This window comes from Centropristis striata, chromosome 11 (genome assembly GCF_030273125.1).
Source record: "Centropristis striata isolate RG_2023a ecotype Rhode Island chromosome 11, C.striata_1.0, whole genome shotgun sequence".
NCBI classification, from domain to species: domain Eukaryota; kingdom Metazoa; phylum Chordata; class Actinopteri; order Perciformes; family Serranidae; genus Centropristis; species Centropristis striata.
This window is the reverse complement of record NC_081527.1, coordinates 37,406,134-37,425,064: the sequence shown is the minus strand read 5'-3', so window position 1 is coordinate 37,425,064 and position 18,931 is coordinate 37,406,134. Positions and strand designations below refer to the sequence as shown.

At 37.4% G+C, this 18,931-nt stretch overlaps 1 protein-coding gene and 1 long non-coding RNA gene across 2 annotated transcripts in view; one reads left to right on the top strand and one right to left on the bottom strand.

The window, feature by feature from the left end:
- LOC131979916 (uncharacterized) overlaps window positions 1–18,931 on the bottom strand; it is a 37,120-nt gene that overhangs the window by 14,319 nt on the left and 3,870 nt on the right. The window lies entirely within an intron of this gene.
- LOC131979914 (cytochrome P450 7A1) lies at window positions 470–12,499 on the top strand. Its single transcript, XM_059343992.1, has 8 exons — window positions 470–766; window positions 3,140–3,380; window positions 3,984–4,193; window positions 6,616–6,810; window positions 7,728–7,927; window positions 9,198–9,328; window positions 9,847–10,025; window positions 11,001–12,499. Exons 1-8 carry the CDS (start codon window positions 684–686, stop codon window positions 11,298–11,300), a joined length of 1,539 nt encoding a protein of 512 aa, XP_059199975.1. The 5' UTR covers window positions 470–683; the 3' UTR covers window positions 11,301–12,499.

The following is an 18,931-nucleotide window of genomic DNA, read 5'->3' as shown; positions in this document are numbered from 1 at the left end:
CACACACACACACACACGCATGCACGCACACACACACACACACATGCACACACGCATGCACACACACACACTGAGCTTACATAATTGCATCATATCTTGTAGAGAAAGCCAGATTATATATGATTATATGCTACATCATCTACTATTTGAGATAATTTACTAGAAGACACCATGTGACTTTTTATTCTGTTAACACACATAAACAACATAAATTCCACACTAACCATGTGTGGACTTCTGTTTCTGCACACACACACCCACACACACACACACACACACACACACACACACACACACATAAATACTTTTTTTTTTTTTTTGGTTTTCATGTGTGAGCCAGCTGACCCAGCTGTGATGATATCACAGCATTCCCCTGAATCCTCCCTCAGGTCCACCCTTATAGTCAGCAGGTATAAAAACCACACTGAGCCACTCTGCTCTCTCAGGCTGCTGCACAGTTTAGAGTGACAACTAGTGTCAATGTGCACTCTGAGTCTCTGAGTCGGGAAACTCCTGGATCTTAGGTCAGCATTTCTAATATAGTTTCTTTCATCGAGGGCTGTTGACTTCAGTGACTCAGGCGACAGTTTATGAGTTTATGATTATTTCTGTGTGCAGCATTAGTAACGTTTAGTAACTCCTGCAGGGTTTGATCTTCTGTCATTGTCATCAACATCATCACTATGATAATTAGCATAGCTCTGATCTGGGCAGTAGTGGTTGGATTGTGCTGCCTTCTTTGGCTCGCTGTGGGAATACGTCACAGGTAAGACTTGACATTGGTCATGCAGATATTAGACATTTCTTATTATAGTTTAATTATCTGACAGTTTTTTCGATTATGCATGATGAACAAAATTGGTTAAGTTCTGTCCAGTGTGCATGATGGATGTGGCCATCTGTGTAACCCAGGGATGGGCAACTGGAGGCTCGGGGGCCACATACGGCCCGCACCCTCACTTGAAGTGGCCCTCAGTACAGCTACATGCATTTGAGCATGAAATCTTAAAAGTGCAGTGTAGAAATGCACAAAATGACTTCTTGCAATTAATGTTGGTCTGCTGTTGTTGCACTGAAAAAAAAAAGAAATCACAGAAAGTGGTTATTTTTTATTTGCTTCAAACCTTTTGTATTCCTATTTATACTGTTAAACATGCATTAGAGCATGAAATATATTAAGTTACTGCACTGTAAACAAATAGACACAAAATAAACAAACAGTCACAAAATGCCAAAAAAAAGACACAAAATGAAAAAAAAACCCACACAAAATGAACAAAAGAAGAAACAAAATGAACAAATAGACACAATATGACCAAAAACATGAAATCTTAAAAGTGCAGTGTAAAAATGCACAAAATTACTTCTTGCAATTAATGTTGGTCTGCTGTTCTTGCACTGAAAAAAAAAGAAATCACAGAAAGTGGTTATTTTTCATTTGCTTCAAACCTTTTGTATTCATATTTATACTGTTAAACATGCATTTGAGCATGAAATATGTTAAGTTACTGCACTGTAAACATATTTAAAATTGCAGTTTCATCATATCTGGTGAAGTGAGGCTCCTATATGTGGCCCTGTGGTCGTGAACATGAAGAAATGCATTTAAGTTGCCCATGCCTGGTGTAACCTGTTATGTAGCCACAATGAATGCATTGTACAGATGTTGGAATTTGAGTGGTATGCTGTCGAGTCACAAACTGGTGTGCTGGAGTGTCATAATGTCATTTCGGCTGGTATTTAACTAAGGCAACATTGTTCTGTTTAGAAAACGTGATTATTGATAAGATCATGGTTTAACTAAGCAAGCTAGACAAGCTAGTGAAAAAGTCTGACTGAGTTTTAATGAATACAAGTGCATCTCAATAAATTAGAAAATCCTAGAAAAGTTTATTTATGTCAGTAATTCAATTCAAAAAGTGGAAATAACACATTCCATTACAGATCCATTACACACAGAATGAAACATTGCGTGTCTTAATTTATTTAATTTCTTCTAAATCTGCAGCTCTTCTGTGTGGAGTTTGCATATTCTCCCCGTGTGGGTTCTCTCCGGGTACTCTGGCTTCCTCTCACAGTCCATGCACTTAGGTTTAATTGGTGACTCTAAATTGCCCGTAGGAGTGAATGAGAGCGTGAGGGCATGTCAGTCTGGCGACAGCTGGGAAATGCACATTTGTGGATTCCAACTATTTTTCTTTGTCTTAGACCAGGGGTGTCAAACTCAAATACACAATGGGCCAAAATTTAAAACTTGAATAAAATCACGGGCCAACATTGAACAAATAAACCTTTTAATATATACCAAACATGTTTTGCTTTAACATTAAATATGGAACCAGCAACGCTTATAAACATACAATATATAACTAAATAGTGTAGACATGCAAAATCAAATTTCAAATAAAAAACACATCAATGTCATTAATTTATTAAATAAAAGTTAAATAAAAATCGTATGCCTCTTTTCTATTTGCATCCTTCTGATTTAAATATCAAAATAAACTTTTTCAACAGGTTAATAAATTCTGCCTTTCTTTTCTCCATTTTTGGGAAGGGGTAGCTGGGAGACAGCTCTAGCTTGAGGTTGCTATGACGACTGTCACAGAGGAGCGTTTCTGGGTCCTGTCCTGATTGACGCGCCAAAACAACAGCAGGGCATTGTGGGATTTGTAGTATTAGCTGTAAATGCGCCGTATAATACCGGCGGGTCAGCTTTTATAGTACAATAATAATATAATAATTTGGTATTGGCTCGCGGGGCAAATAAAATTACACTGCGGGCCAAATTTGGCCCGCGGGCCAGAGTTTGACACCCCTGTCTTAGACAATGTTGTTTTTCTGATTGAATTTAATAAAATTACATTTTGAACATGCAAGGTTTTTATTGGACAAGAAGTAAAACCTTTCATGAGCTGGATAGAGGTTAAATCACTGTTGATAAATATCAGTAACATTAGCATACCTCCTATTAAAACATAAAGGATTCCTACTTACTCACTACGTCCCTCACAGCCTCTCTTTACAGTCAGCTGAGCTCAACTCTAGAAAGCACATTCCCATCACTTTCCATCACTGGTCATTTGTTTTCATTGTTATTGAATATTGACTGTAATCTCTTTCTTGCCACCGCCTGCAGGCAGCCAGGTGAGCCTGCAGTGGAGAATGGTTTGATCCCTTACCTGGGCTGTGCTCTGCAGTTCGGAGCCAACCCTCTCCAGTTCCTCCGGAGCCGTCAGAAGAAGTACGGACATATTTTCACCTGCAAGATCGCAGGCCAGTACATCCACTTCCTGTGTGACCCCTTCTCCTACCACTCAGTCATCAGACAGGGACGACACCTGGACTGGAGGAAGTTCCACTTTGCTACATCGGTTAAGGTATTTTTTTTTTCTTCTGTTAACCCTCTATGGTACGCATTATGATGCCAGTTAGGGAAAAAAATGTTTGGAGTGATTTTTTTTGTTGTTGAAGTTTTTGGGGTTTGTTACCTGTAGGCAAGTGAAAAAAAAGTGAAAAAGAGAGGGGTTTTTTTTTCAATTTGAACATTATTTATTTAATAGACATGTGTAAAATATTCAGTAGCTTCAACAGGGTACAATACAAAACATTTTAAATTTAAAAACATCATGAAAGGAACTTTTTAAAACCGGTTTCTTGTCTGTAGTAGCAATATATATTTTTCCAGATGGAAAAGGGCCAGGAAATGACATTTTGAGTGATTTTTTGTGGCGCGAAATGGCAAAGCTTTTTCCTTTGGAAAAGTCTGCAAAAAAGGGTTTCAATATGGCCTCCTGGAGGTCATGTGACACATTAAAGCATTGCTATTGGTTCCCTATACTCTTTACTCTTTTTTAAAGTATTGCATCACTCAAAAACATGCATTCTACAAATTTAACAAGCCAAAAATGGGTATGTTGACTTTTTCATGCTACCAGCGAGTAGTTCAGTGGTCTTTAACCTCTTCTTTCCACCGTCTCCAGGCTTTTGGCCATGATAGTTTTGACCCTCGCCATGGTCACACCACAGAGAACCTCCACCAAACCTTCCTGAAGACCCTGCAGGGTGAAGCTCTGCCCTCCCTCATAGAGACCATGATGGGTCACCTCCAGGACGTCATGCTGAGGTCTGACACCCTCAGCCCCAGCAGAGACCACTGGGAGGTGGACGGCATCTTTGCTTTCTGCTACAAGGTAACTAACACGACTTCAGAAGCATTGAAGATGAATTAACCCTCTATGGTACACATTATGATGCCAGTTAGGAAAAAAAGTGTTTTTATGTCTTAAAATAGACTAAATAAACATAATCTGAAAAATAAAAAAATGGGGATGGGGTTTGTCACCAACATAGTCCCATAACGGTGCACAAGTGAAAAAGAGAGTTTTTAAATTAATTTTAACATAATTCATTTAATAAACATGTGTAATAGACTCAGTAGCTTCAACAGGGTACAATACATAACATTTTAAATTTAAAAACATTATAAAAGTCACTTTTTTAACCAGTTTCTTGTCTGAATGTTGCCTGTAGGAAACATTGTACCATTGAACCAACGACCCATTGAAATGTATTTCTTGAAAAGTCTAAGTGTTTGAAACTATCAAAAATGAAGGTTTACTCACCTATTAGTAGGAATATATTTTTCCAAATGGAAAAGGGCCAGGAAATGACTTATTGAGTGATTTTTTTTGTGGTGCAAAATGGCAAAGCTGGGTTTCAATATGGCCTCCTGAAGGTCATGTGACAAATTAAAACATTGTTAGTGGTTCCCTATACTTTTCCCCCTTTTTTAAGTATTGCATCACTCAAAAGATGCATTGTATACATTTCACAGGCCAAAAATGGGTATGTTGCCCGAGGGCAACACCGTACCATAGAGGGTTAAGATACTGCTAGAAGTCAGATTGACTCACAAAATTGACTTCTAAATTTTGTCCAGCAAAGTAAATTGTCAAGGCTTGACAAAAAATAGAAACAAAATTATCCAGGAGGGACTAGAGCAGTAGTTCTCAACCTTTTTCAGTCGCGACCCCCAATTTAACATCCATGTTGTCTGTGACCCCCACTCACTGAACACAATCTCACACGCACAGTTCAGATCATACAAACTCAGTTGATACGACAAATTTTGGACAAATAATGAAGCAGACAACAACTAAAACATCTCTCTGACCAAAAAATGACATAAAATTAAGCAAAAAGGGACTCAAATTGACCACAAAATGAGAAAAAAATGACCAAAAAATTACACAAATTGACTAAAAAAGACACAAAATGGCCAAAAAAAGACACAAAATGGCCCAAAAAAGACACAAAATGACCAAAAAAGACACAAAATGACCAAAAAAAGGAAACAAAATGATCAAAAAAGACACAAAATGACCAAAAAAGACACAAAATGACAAAAAAAAACCCACATTAACACATGAACACTTTAACACAGTGGAGACAGAGCTGACTTCCAAAATGATTTGGCGACCCCCAGAAATCATCTCGCCAAGGTTGAGAATAGCTGGTCTACATGGTAAAACAATTATGACTTATATAATAGATTCATTTCACAGATGTTGTGTCCCACAAAATATCAGTACGACCTGTTAAACACAATCCCACATAGACACACACAACAAACCCTCAGTACTTAAATAGTTGAATTCAAAATATCAAACTATTCATATATCTATTTGTTATTGTAGAATCACCACCTAATTGTGTTATTTATTTATTTATTTATTAATGTAACTTTATTATTAGTGTTATGTAGTAGTATGATTGTTATTGTCTGAATTGTATTTATTTATTTGTTTTAGGGAACCAGTAGGTTATTAGGTCAGAACCAGCTAATATTACTTAATCAGGACAATGCTGATGCTTTTTCCTTTACACAAACACAATAATACACATATAAAGCCATATTTAACACATTTATTATGGCCTTTATTCCATCCTTTTTTCTTTCTCATTTTTCAAAATTAATATATTTAGCTTACCAAGAAAGAAACATAATAACCAAAAAAAGACACAAAATGACCAAAAAAAGGAAACAAAATGACCAAAAATGACACAAATTGACCAGAAAATTATCAAAAAAGACACAAAATGACCAAAAAAAGACACAAAATGACTAAAAATAAAAAACAAAATGACCAAAAAAAGACACAAAATGACCAAAAAAGACACAAAATGACTAAAAATAAAACACAAAATGACCAAAAAAAGACACAAAATGACCAAAAAAGACATAAAATGACAAAAAATAAAACACAAAATGACCAAAAAAATACACAAAATGACCAAAAAAGACATAAAAGGACCAAAAATAAAACACAAAATGACCAAAAAAGACACAAAATGACCAAAAAAAGACATAAAATGACTAAAAATAAAACACAAAATGACCCAAAAAAGACTAAACCACATTAACACTGACTTCCAAAATGATTTGGCGACCCCCAGAAATCATCTCGCGACCCCAATTGGGGTCCTGACCCCAAGGTTGAGAATAGCTGGACTAGATGAACAATAATTTTCCAAATGTATACTCAGTTTGCATTACATTTTGAGTGTTTGGAAGCGTACTGACAGGTCTCCGTCTGTCCTGCTGTCCTGCAGGTGATGTTTGAGTCTGGCTACCTGACTCTGTTTGGTAAAGAGCTTGGTGAAGACAAGGTTCAGGTCCAGCAGGCGGCTCAGAAGGCCTTGGTGCTCAATGCTCTGGAGAACTTCAAAGAGTTTGACAAGATCTTCCCAGCGCTGGTGGCTGGCCTGCCCATCCACGTCTTCAAGAGCGCCTACAGCGCCAGAGAGGTCAGTGGGCCTTTATAGTCTGGAAGGAATTGTCCAAAAAGTGAAAGTGAGGAGCATTTATGGGTACAAGTCAGGAACCGGCCTACTTTACTTATTTCAAGGGTGCTGAATCCAAAAAAAATGGTTCCCAAGCGAAATTTTCAGTTTTTGACTCTCATTTCCCATCTTGCTCAGTCGATGGACCATTTCCCCTTAGTTTTTTTGTAAGTAGCCAATCAAAGATGAGGAAATTAAGTTTCTGGATCTATAGACTAGGGTCAGAGCAAGGATATAGTGGAGGCTCAGTGTCTTTTTCATGTATATTTATATATATATATGCAAAATACCAACTTTTAAGGTGAAATTAAGCATTATTTGTGTAATTTTTTTAAGGCTGACATAAATATTCAATCAATATCACTTTTAAATGTTCCAGTTGGTATTTTGCATATATATATACATAAAAAAGACACTGAGCCTCCACTATATCCTTGCTCTGACCCTAGACTATAGATCCAGAAACTTAATTTCCTCATCTTTGATTGCCTACTTACAAAAAAACTAAGGGGAAATGGTCCAATGACTGTGCAAGATGGGCAATTTGGTGGCTATTTGATACAAATTAGAAGGTCAAAAACTCAAAATTTCGCTTGGGAACCATTTTTTTTGGACTCAGCACCCTTGAGATATGTAAGGTAGGCCGGTTCCTGACTTGTACCCATAAATGCTCCTCACTTCTTATAGAAGGCCTTTTTTCTGAAATCCGTCTAGACTATTACTGCAACTATCAAAGGAAGCAAAGGCAAAATAAACTGCTTTGACCTGATTCTATAACTCCTCTGTGCAGCTATTTCTAAAAATGTCTAGCAGTATAAACTTTATCTACACTCAAATATTTCAACACTTTTTTGTACTCTGTATTCTTTTCAAATATCTAGAACCTGGCAAAGACCATGAATGCTGAGAACTTGTCCAAGAGGGAGAACGTGTCTGATCTGATCGCTATGAGGATGATCCTGAATGATTCCTTATCTACCTTCAATGATCTGAGCAAGGCCAGGACCCATGTGGCTCTGCTCTGGGCCTCACAGGCCAACACCCTGCCTGCCACCTTCTGGAGTCTGTTTTATATGATCAGGTAACAGTCGCAAGGTTCATTCAGAAAGTACAGTGATGAGTGACGCAATAACAAAACACAATTTTTGCTCTTTCTTGTTCTCAGTAAATTACAAATTAAGCCTTTACTTGTCAATTGATTGTATTGAGAGAGTAGTCAAACAGTAGACTAGTATAGTCTACATCAGTAGTTCTCAACCTTCTCTCTGTCTGTGCATTTATATATGTTTTTATATTCTATTGTTACTTTTAATCCTTTGCTATCAGTTTAAAGGTCCATTCTGACCTCCTGAGTGTGTAACAGTCAGCTTCAAGCCAGAGACTCCTTGGAAAGTAACAACTTGATACTTTGGGATTTGTAAAAAAAGACACAAAATTACCCAAAATAGAATCAAATTGACCACAAAATGACACAAAATGATCAAAAAAGACACAAAATGACCCAAAGATTACATAAAATTAAGCAAAAGAGGACTCAAATTGACCACAAAAAGACACAAAATGGCCCAAAAAAGAAACAAAATTACCAAAAAAAGGAAACAAAATGATCAAAAAAGACACAAAATCACTGCTGACGCCGCACCAAACCGCCTGTCCATCTCACGCTCCGTTCTACCCTCACTGCTGAACAAGACCCCCAGATACTTGAACTCCTTCTCTTGAGGCAGTACCTCTCTCCACCCAGAGGGGGCAGTCCACCGTTTTACGGCAGAGAACCATGGCCTCTCATCCCAACCGCTTCACATTCGGCTGCAAACCGCCCCAATGAGTGCTGGAGGTCTCGGCTTGATGAAGCCAAAAGAACCACATCATCTGCATAAAAGCAGAGATGCAATTCTAAGGTCACCAAACCGAATCCCTTCCTCCCCCGGCTGCTCCTTGAGATCCTGTCCATGAAGACCACCAACAGAATCGGAGACAAGGGGCAACCCTGGCGGAGGCCAACACCCACCGGGAACGTGTTTGACGTTGTGCGGAGTATGCGGACACAGCTCTCACTTTGGTTATATAGGGACCGGATAGCTCGTAGCAACGAGCCCACGCGGTCATAAGCCTTTTCCAAATCCACAAAACACATGTAGACTGGATGAGCAGACTCCCATGACCCCTCCAGGAGTCTCGCCAGGGTAAAGAGCTGGTCCATTGTTCCACGGCCAGGATGGAAGCTGCACAACAACAACAATGAGTTATAATTATAGGAAAAGAGTACTTCTTCCTGACTTGGCTGAAATGAGTTTAAACTGGCCACCAGTGATAGTAATGTGTCTAACAGACTCTGTATCTGTGCTCAGGAGTCCAGATGCTATGAAAGGAGCTCGTGAGGAAGTTCACAGAGTTCTGGAGGATGCAGGTCAGACGGTTGACCCTAGCAACCCCACGCTGAACCTGACCAGGGACCAGCTGGACAACATGCCTGTTCTGGGTAAGATTACCAATAGATTACTTGAAAATAAAAGTTATTTGTAGTGGCGGCATCAGACTGTCTGTATAAAAAGCCACCAGCTGCATGCAGTGAGGCAGTGTGCAAAAAAGTTTGGTAAGGCTTTATAATAAGGTCCTTAATAATCATTAATTAACAAGTAATAAGGCATTGTTCTCGCTCTAGATCCGGTAGTTGCAAAAAGCAAAGTTTACTTATAGTTAACTTATAATAGATGAGCAATAAAGTATATTTTAATATCAATAAGCAAACAAAATAAGATTAATAAAGGCATGGCAAAGACATAATGGGTGGGTCATGGGTGTTTGTAATGCCACTATTAACACTTATATAAGCTTATAAACACACAATAATGTTAATATGCATCTTGTAAGGACCTTATTACATGTTAATTAATGGTTATTACAAGGACCTTAATCTTAATATAATCTATGTGCAGAATGTGGGCGAGGAATAGTCAAAACATATTATAAACCTGGTTTCTTTCTTTTTGTCTGCAGACAGCATCATAAAAGAAGCCATGCGTCTCTCCAGTGCTTCCATGAATGTACGTGTTGCGAAAGAGGACTTCCTGCTTCACCTTGACAACCAAGAAGCTTATCGCATTCGAAAAGATGATGTCATCGCCCTTTATCCCCCCATGCTGCACTATGATCCAGAGATCTACGAGGATCCCTATGTAAGTTCCTCACTCTATAGTTTTGGATATTTCATTAGTTTTAGTTTTAATTTCGTTGTCAATTTTTGTTTTCAAATTCAGTTAGTTTTAATTAGTTTTTAGAGTGAGTTTGCTAGTTTTAATTAGTTTTTATTTTTTGAAAATGCTTAGTTTTAGTTTAGTTTTTATTAGTTTTAGTGTTAGTTTTAGTTTTTTGTAATGGGGTATTTGTTGGGTGCCAGATTCAATAAGCTCACAATAAATGTTTCCTTTATTTCCTTTGTCTGATCCATCTCAGCCCCAATAAGTTTATTAAGTCATAAAACCAAATAAATTAAATAAATTTCATATCAACCAAAAAGGTTTGCGTATGAAAAAAGTTGACAAAGACGAAAACTAAGGACATTTTCACTATAGATAGATAGATAGATAGATAGATAGATAGATAGATAGATAGATAGATAGATAGATGGATGGATGGATGGATGGATGGATGGATGGATGGATGGATGGATGGATAGATAGATAGATAGATAGATAGATAGATAGATAGATAGATAGATAGATAGATAGATAGATAGATAGATAGATAGATAGATAGATAGATAGATATACTTTATTTATCCCAAGCTGGGAAATTACAGCGTAGCAGCAGCATTACACACAGAGACAATGACAACACAATTAAATAAAAAGAACAACCTAGGCATACTTCAAGCAATAAAATATAAAAATACAATACAAAATAAAGTGTCTAAAGAAGGAGTATGTATTAAGGAGTAGAATAGAATTCCAGTGCAGAATAAATATGAATATACAATATAAAAATGTAGGTGCTATGAAACAAATAAGGTGCAATGAACAGTGTGCATAGTTAACGAAAATGTGTTTTCAATTCTAGTTTTCGTTATTTCGTTAGTTTTCGTTAACTATAATAACCTTGCCTGCTGAAGACTCATCTTCCTCTCTCCCTCTCTCCTCCTCCTCACCCTGCAGGAGTACAAATTTGACCGTTTCCTGGATGAAGGTCAGGAGAAAACCACCTTCTACCGCAACGGGCGGCGGCTGCGGTACTTCTACATGCCCTTCGGCTCCGGGGTCACCAAATGCCCCGGCAGATTTTTTGCTGCATATGAGATAAAGCAGTTCCTGACTCTTGTGCTGTCATACTTTGACATGGAACTATTGGACCCTGCTATCAAAATCCCTCCTCTAGATCAGTCCCGTGCTGGTCTGGGAATCCTCCAGCCCACCTACGATGTGGACTTCAGGTACAAGCTGAGATCTCACCACTAGGCTCGCTGATTGAACTACATATTGTACATAGTGTATAAAAGGGTGCTAAGTTAAAGGGGCAATATGTAATTACTGGCCAAATGCTCCAAAAATATGGGGTAGCATTTCATTTCATCTTGTGCAAGATTTGCATAATTTACTAAATGCAGCAGTGACACTGTTCAAGATTGTGTACAGTTAGACACATAATCAACCATGTAATGCCCTCAAAAATGTATAGCAACATATAGTCTAGCTACCCTATATATATATATATTTATATATATATATATCATTCTTCTACATTTTGTTGTTGTTTGTTGTATTGCTGTATAGCTCATTTTACCATTACATGATAGAAATCATTGTGGATTGATACACACATTGCCCCACACATAAACAGAAAAATGTATATATATGGTATTATATCTGTGTATTTATTGCAGACCATGTACACTGTAAAAAAAAATCTGTTTAATTTACGGTAAAATACCCGCAGCTGTGGTTGCCAGAACTTCACCGTAAGAAATACAGTGAGCATATGTAAATGTAAATATCAGCCAAAAAACTGTTATTTTGTCCAAAGCGACTTACAGTAAGTGATAAATTAATGATAAATAAATGTATACTGAATAATCCCATTACTTTCTGGATAATTGTGTCATCATGGTATTTCTCCATTCATTTTACATGAAAATTGTTTAATTTTACAGCACAACTGTGTGTTTTCTACAGTTTATGACAGTAGAATTTAAAGTTGTATGCTATTCTTTGATTTACAGTAATTAAAAGTATCTACTACGGTTATGTACAATGTTCAATTTTACGACCTATTTCTGATGCAATTTGACAGTGTTTTACTGTAACTTCTACAAACATTTTTTACAGTGTAGAAAAATCTGTGTGAAGACATTTGGTTTTCCATTTTGCTCTATCACCACTTTGATACTTTGTCATTTTGTGTCAGTTTATCTCAGGTGAAATTGCTGAGTGCAGCATGACCAAACTGAAAAAAATGCATTACTGTAATCAGTGTCATTTACTGACTGAACCTTGAAGTGACAGATAGCGCTCCCATCAACCTTGAACTCTGCTCTTGTGCTGTCTAACTGTTCAAGACGTGTCTGATTATTGACTGAACTTTATAATGTCATGTCTCAGTGTCTCAGCCAACGTGGCTACCATGTTTCTTTTATTAATGTGTGATGATGATTTCTGTATTAAAAGGCTAAAAAACGAGAGTGTCCTGAGTTTTATTGTCAGACTTGCAGCCAGTGGGCACAGAAAGCCATCAACATGTTCTCATGCTGACTTCTTCCTTTATAGGCAGTTATTTAGACATTTACACCTTATGCCATCCACATAATGAGTAACTATAACTCATTGTTATTAATCAGACATTCTGGAGCTCTGAAACATTTCAAAATGTGTCCTTGCTGATTGTGAGGGGCCAAACAAAAAGTTAGGGAAAGAAACATGGCTTCTTGGAAAAATATGCTTTCTAATTTTCAAAAAAGTAGTTACAAAATCATCAAATAAATAATCTGGCTTCAAAATCAACTGAACTAAACTAAGGTAGGGGTTTAACGGAAAATTAACATCAAGATGGTCTCAACACACAATGGGGGCTTTTATATATATATATATATATATATATATATATATATATATATATATATATATATATATATATATATATATATATATAGTAGCTGATCAGGCCAGACTATGTCAGACAATTAGACAAAGTGCTATAAACAAACTACAATAACACATGCCAGCCTAATGCAACCTAAGAAATAAAAATAATAACAATAAGAAGGAAAATACAATAATATATAAAAAAGAGAGCAATCAAAACTACCTCCCTATGGCAGTGATTCCCAACCGGGGATAATGAATGAATAGCTAAATCAAGCTTTGAAAAAAAACAGGAAAAATGTTTTGCTACTCAGTCATGAGTAGTTCCTTCCTATGGAGTTCCCCAAGGGTTATATGCAGGTCATAAGAAATGAAACTTTCCAACATTCCTCATTCATGGAAAAGCTACTACACACACACACACACACACACACACACACACACACACAGTATTTTGACCCATAGGATTTTTGAAATAGTTGTATCCTTCCACAGGAAAGAGGGAGCACATTAAAGATAATAGGTGAGGCTGGCAGACTTGAATTTAATTCCATGGTAGCCTATACTATCTCTAAATGTAGAAAGCCAGACAGACAGCTTAGAAAATGTTCGCCGACCTGTCATAGTGTAAAGAATTTGATGGGGCTAAGCAGAACCCAGAAGCCTGAGACAATGCAACGTAAAAGGGAAATTTACAGTCCAAAAAAATGAACTAAAGCTAAGAAGGTTAGTGGAGGTTAGTGTTCTGAGAGGGAAGGTCCAAAGGCTGCAGGAATGGTGCTGAGTAATCTGGTTTCTGAGTCCGTCCTCAGAGACGTCCCCAGTTAGCCATGGTTTCTGATGGGCACGACACTTGATGGTTTTGACCACTGTCACATCATCAATGCATTTAATGTTGTAGCTGCTGACAGATTCTGTGTATTCCTGGAGGTCAGTAACGTTGTAATGTTGCTGCCTCTCTGACAATGTCCCACTGTGTGCTCATATATGTTAAGTAAACTTAATTTTGTACCTATCATTTCAAGTCAATATCAGTATGCCTATGCATAAATAACTAAATCCTTTCATCAAGAGCCAGATCAATGCTCTCATAAATTTGATCCAGATAAAACAGACTTTTTTCACAAAGTGCTGAACCATGTAAACATGTAAAAAAGCAACTTTATGCTTACAAGTTTACCAAATCAACTGAAAAGGTGATACTACTCAGTCAGTGTGTATTTACAACTTGTTTATGTAGCCAAACAAATCTGTTCTTACAGGTTTTTGCAGGAAACCAGATACCTGTTCAAGAGGTTTCCTTTGGCTATGGGATAATATATGTATGGGATATAAAAGGAAAATTTGCAAAAAATCACAACTGCATAATAAAGCCAAGTAGTGATCCAAAGGATTGGTTGTGTCACTTTGTCTCCTTAATAATTAATAAAACATAGACGGGTTGAACCCATTCTCTCATTTCTGATACTGATTTTCCAAAACATGCCTTTTACTAGTTAATATATATATGAAAAATATAGGATGCATCTAGCAATATTTATTTATTAAAGCTGAACATGAAGTAACCTGTAATAACCCCGTTAGCCTTAGGTAACCTCTGTAGTCCAGACAGTTGACACCAGGATGGAGAGAAAAGCTGAGTGATGCCTAAAACTGAATTAATGAGTCACGGATTATATGTGTTGCTGATAACACACACACACACACACACACACACACACACACACACACACACACACACACACACACACACACAAACACACACACAGAGTTGTCCAGTCAAGGCCAGTTTCTCTGACACGTGGATGTATGAGTGTCACAACCCGAGTTTGTGTCTCGGGATAAGGGGAAGTAACACAACGCCAGAGTACTTAAGTACAAACAGACATTTATTGATTAGGAGCAAATTTGGCAAGGAATAACAAAAAGAGAAGCTTCTTCAGGCTGATAACTGAAGTATGGAGGTGAGGCAGTGAACAAACTCATAAAACAATCTAAAACAATCTTCCTACCGCTGTTTTCCCCCACTTTCTTTTTGTTCAAAACGAACACAATAAATGAAAAAACTCTGCCGCTTAAACAAACAAAAATACATCAATGCAGCCACCCATAAAGTAGTGAGACTAACAAATGGAATATCATAGCACAAAGATATATAAGACCCTTATGAATGACCTAATTGATGAAGACCAAACCGGTTTCATCTCAGGGCGCCAAACACAAGATGCTGAAAAAGCTTTTGATAGCATCAATTGGAATTTCCTAGTAGTAGTGGAAATGGAGGATACATCATGTTCATCAACATTATGTGCGCTGTATATGAACAAGGTGAAAGTGCCGTTTATTGTGCAGTGACGGTTTCTGTATTTCAGTTAGTCTTTCCTTATGCTCCTGGCTTGTTGTAGATGTGGCTGACAGCAGGAAGTGGTGCTCTGGTGATCTGCTGGGCGGTTTTCACCACCTTTTGCAGCGCCTTCCGGTCTGAGGCCGAGAAGTTCCCGTAGCAGACTGTAACACAGTTGGTTAGGATGCTCTCGATTGTGCTGCGGAAGAAGTTCACCAGAATGTCTGAAGAAAAGTGTTTTTTCTGTTTCTGTTTCTGGGGAGAACAGTTGAACATGGACTGGACTTTAAAAAGCGTACCCTAATGTTATGACCCTTTATTCACTATAATTAAGTCATTTTTATTAGATATTTTTGGCCAGAACGACTTGACACACAGGAGATGTGCACCACTTCTTTGTGACATTTATTGTTGCCCTGCTATCTCCCCCTAAACATCCACTGGCCAAAACCACTAAAAAGGTGTTTGAACAATAACAGGATAAACACTGATAAGAAACCCTGACCTAAGGTAACACCGTGAGAGGTTACTGCAGGTGAAACCATCAGCATACTAGTCAGCAAGACAATAGATGTGTAGATAATATTCCACTTAAGGTGTGTATATTTAATGTGAAAGGCTGACAATATTAATGACTTCATTTTTTTTTTACTTGACTATTTTAAACGATATGATGTCATTATACAGCATGTTTAACATTAGCTTAAGTGTGAAGAAATCCTAAAATATTAATATATGTGTCATTTCAGCAGGAACATAGTTCACATGCAGAGGTTTGTCAGGAATTTATAAATAAATAACACATTTTCCTATCAATATTGTCATATTTTTAAAATAGCTTTGGTTTCCTGCCCTGTTGGGTGTGTATTGGAGAGAAATGGATGGGTAAATGCTCTCCTTCACCTCTCTGGATGAACTGGAAAAGCCTCCACAGATGAACCCATGTACCTGCTGGTCAAATACAGAGAAACTGAGTCCCTGGAAATACTGGAAACTGAATTCACAAAATTAGTTTTGATCCCTTTACCTACTGATTAGATTTGGGGTGTCCACGCTGTCTCCAGCAAAAGCTTGTGAGGAAGTAGCTGGTTTTGCTTAAATGCCTTCATTAGAGTGATTAAACTCAACTTAGGGCTGTCAGTATTTACAATATATAACAGTAATGTGAATTGTATATTATGATGGCCACATGAACATGGACCAACCATCTCAACCCTGCTAACACTGGGCTATTTGGAATTCAATTTTCTCAGCACTGAAGGTTCGGATCAAGAAGGGACAAGACACAAATATTAAACTAGCTTGAAAACAAATGAGTGTCTCTTAAACAGAAGCAGACGAGACAACTGCCCTCTACCTTAAGAGGATATAGGAAGGGATTCGCTTTGACCTACATGACAACCTTGTCGAAAATCCATCGGAGCTCAGGAAGGCTTATCGCATTGTTGAGGAAAATCTTTGACAAATACTTTAGATGACAAAAGTTAGAAAAACAGCCTTGTGTGGGATTTAATGAAAGGTTACTAAAATTCAGATACAAAAGTCAAGATACAAAAAAGTGAGTTCATTTCTATTCTCGGCTCTTTATACATTTGTGCATCTTCACTCATGTGATTCAGACTCATGATTTCCTGTTTATTCCATTCTGGTGCATTGGGAACTCCTAAATCACCATCTTATCTCAATCCACCAGCACCTCAGAACAGACTTCATGTGGGATGTTAGTCCAAGCGGTAACCTCCGGTCCTGAGTTGTGAAGCCTATGTAGAAGTACCAAAAACTGCAATTCCAGACCCTCATGTTAAAACGACCTGGTTCAAAAGATGCCTCTATTCTCAAAAGCTGATTTCCCCTTCCATGACAACTCTGAGGAGGGTTAAAAAAAAATGTATATCTCACTCTTTAAGTTTTGAAAATTCTGCATAATTGAGGGCTGCGCTTTGAGTGACAGGTGACGTAGCTGTCCGTCACTAGCCGCTAGCTGCCTCTAGCTACTAGCACTGCAGCAGTAGATGTACTGTATATTTTACAGTAACTTACTGGCGAAACTGCTGCCAGCAATTTACTGTAATTTTACAGAAAAAAGTTTTACAGTGTATATTTCCATCATCTCTTATTATTGGATGTTCGTATTCTTTTCTATTGACAGATATTCTTTGTCTCTTTAACTAGTACATTGTTATGGGTTTAATAAAAAAAAAAAGTTCTAATCATTACAAATTGATGAGGTTTTTATGTTAAATCTTGACCTGAAAAGTACCTGGCAGCTAAATGTACATTATTTGCCAAAAGTACAGTACTTACTTACTTACAGTAAATGTACATAGTTAAATTCCACCTCTGTTGGTCACACAGTGCTTGCAGAGGGAGCACGTAATCCTAACCTGATATTTTGATTAAATAAAAATCAGTTCAACAGTGCAGGCAAAAATTGAACTTCCCTGACTACAGAATAGGTCTTTTGACATTTCACTGGAGAAAAAGTACAGCTGGAGATAACTTAATGATTGAAACATTGACAAATGACATTTGTTGTGTACATTCACATTCTCTAAAGCAGCGGTTCTCACCAACCTGATTATTTTGAGGGTAAGAGAGTAAGAGACTAATCAAACAGTATATCGCCAAACTTTAACTATTAGATCAGTAGTTCTCAACCTTTTTGAGTTGCGACCCCCAATTTAACATGCATGTTGTCCGCGACCCCCGCTCACTGATCAGAATCTCACTTGCACAGTTCAGATCATACAAACTCAGTTGAATTTTGGACAAATAATGAAGCAGACAACAACTAAAACATCTCTCTGACCAAAATGACCAAAAAGTTACATAAAATTAAGCAAAAAAGGACTCAAATTGACCACAAAATGACAACAAATTACCACAAAAAGACACAAATTGACCAAAAAAGACACAATATGACCAAAAAAAGAAACAAAATGACCAAAAAAGGAAACAAAATGACCAAAAAAGACACAAATTGACCAAAAAAAGACACAAAATGACCAAAAAAAGACACAAATTGACCAGAAAAGACACAAAATGACCAAAAAAGACGCACAATGACCAGAAAAGACACAAAATTACCACAAAAAAAAGACACAAATTGACCAGAAAAGACACAAAATGACCAAAAAAGACGCACAATGACCAGAAAAGACACAAAATTACCACAAAAAAATGACACAAAATGACAAAAACACACACAAAATGACCAAAAAAAGACACAAAATTACCAAAAAAGACACTTAAACACATGAACACTTTAACACAGTGGAGACAGAGCTGACTTCCAAAATGATTTGGCGACCCCCAGAAATCATCTCGCGACCCCAATTGGGGTCCCGACCCCAAGGTTGAGGATAGCTGGTTTAGAGCACAGTAACAGTAAATTATTGTTTAGAAGATTTTGCATTTGAATGTTTGCAGCCTTATGTAAACTTTCTGGATTGACACAAATGTGGAGCTGTGCTGCCCTCTGTGGTAAACCTGGAGTAGCTGTACTTGTAATAAGAGTAATAAGCTTCTTGTAATGCATTTATTTCTTGTCATTTCTTGTTAAGTATTGCAATGGCCTCCTCACTGGTCTGCAAAAACTGTGGGCAGATTACAGCAGTTTCTAAACGCCAGATGGAAATTGTTCTGGTCTGTGTATGTTTTATTTTCA

Coding starts and splice junctions, on each gene's coding strand:
- LOC131979914 (XM_059343992.1), top strand. CDS start 684: ATGATAATTAGCATAGCTCTGATCTGGGCAGTAGTGGTTGGATTGTGC. Junction 6,811..7,727: donor GCGCCTACAGCGCCAGAGAG/GTCAGTGGGCCT, acceptor TCAAATATCTAG/AACCTGGCAAAGACCATGAA. Junction 7,928..9,197: donor AGTCTGTTTTATATGATCAG/GTAACAGTCGCA, acceptor ATCTGTGCTCAG/GAGTCCAGATGCTATGAAAG.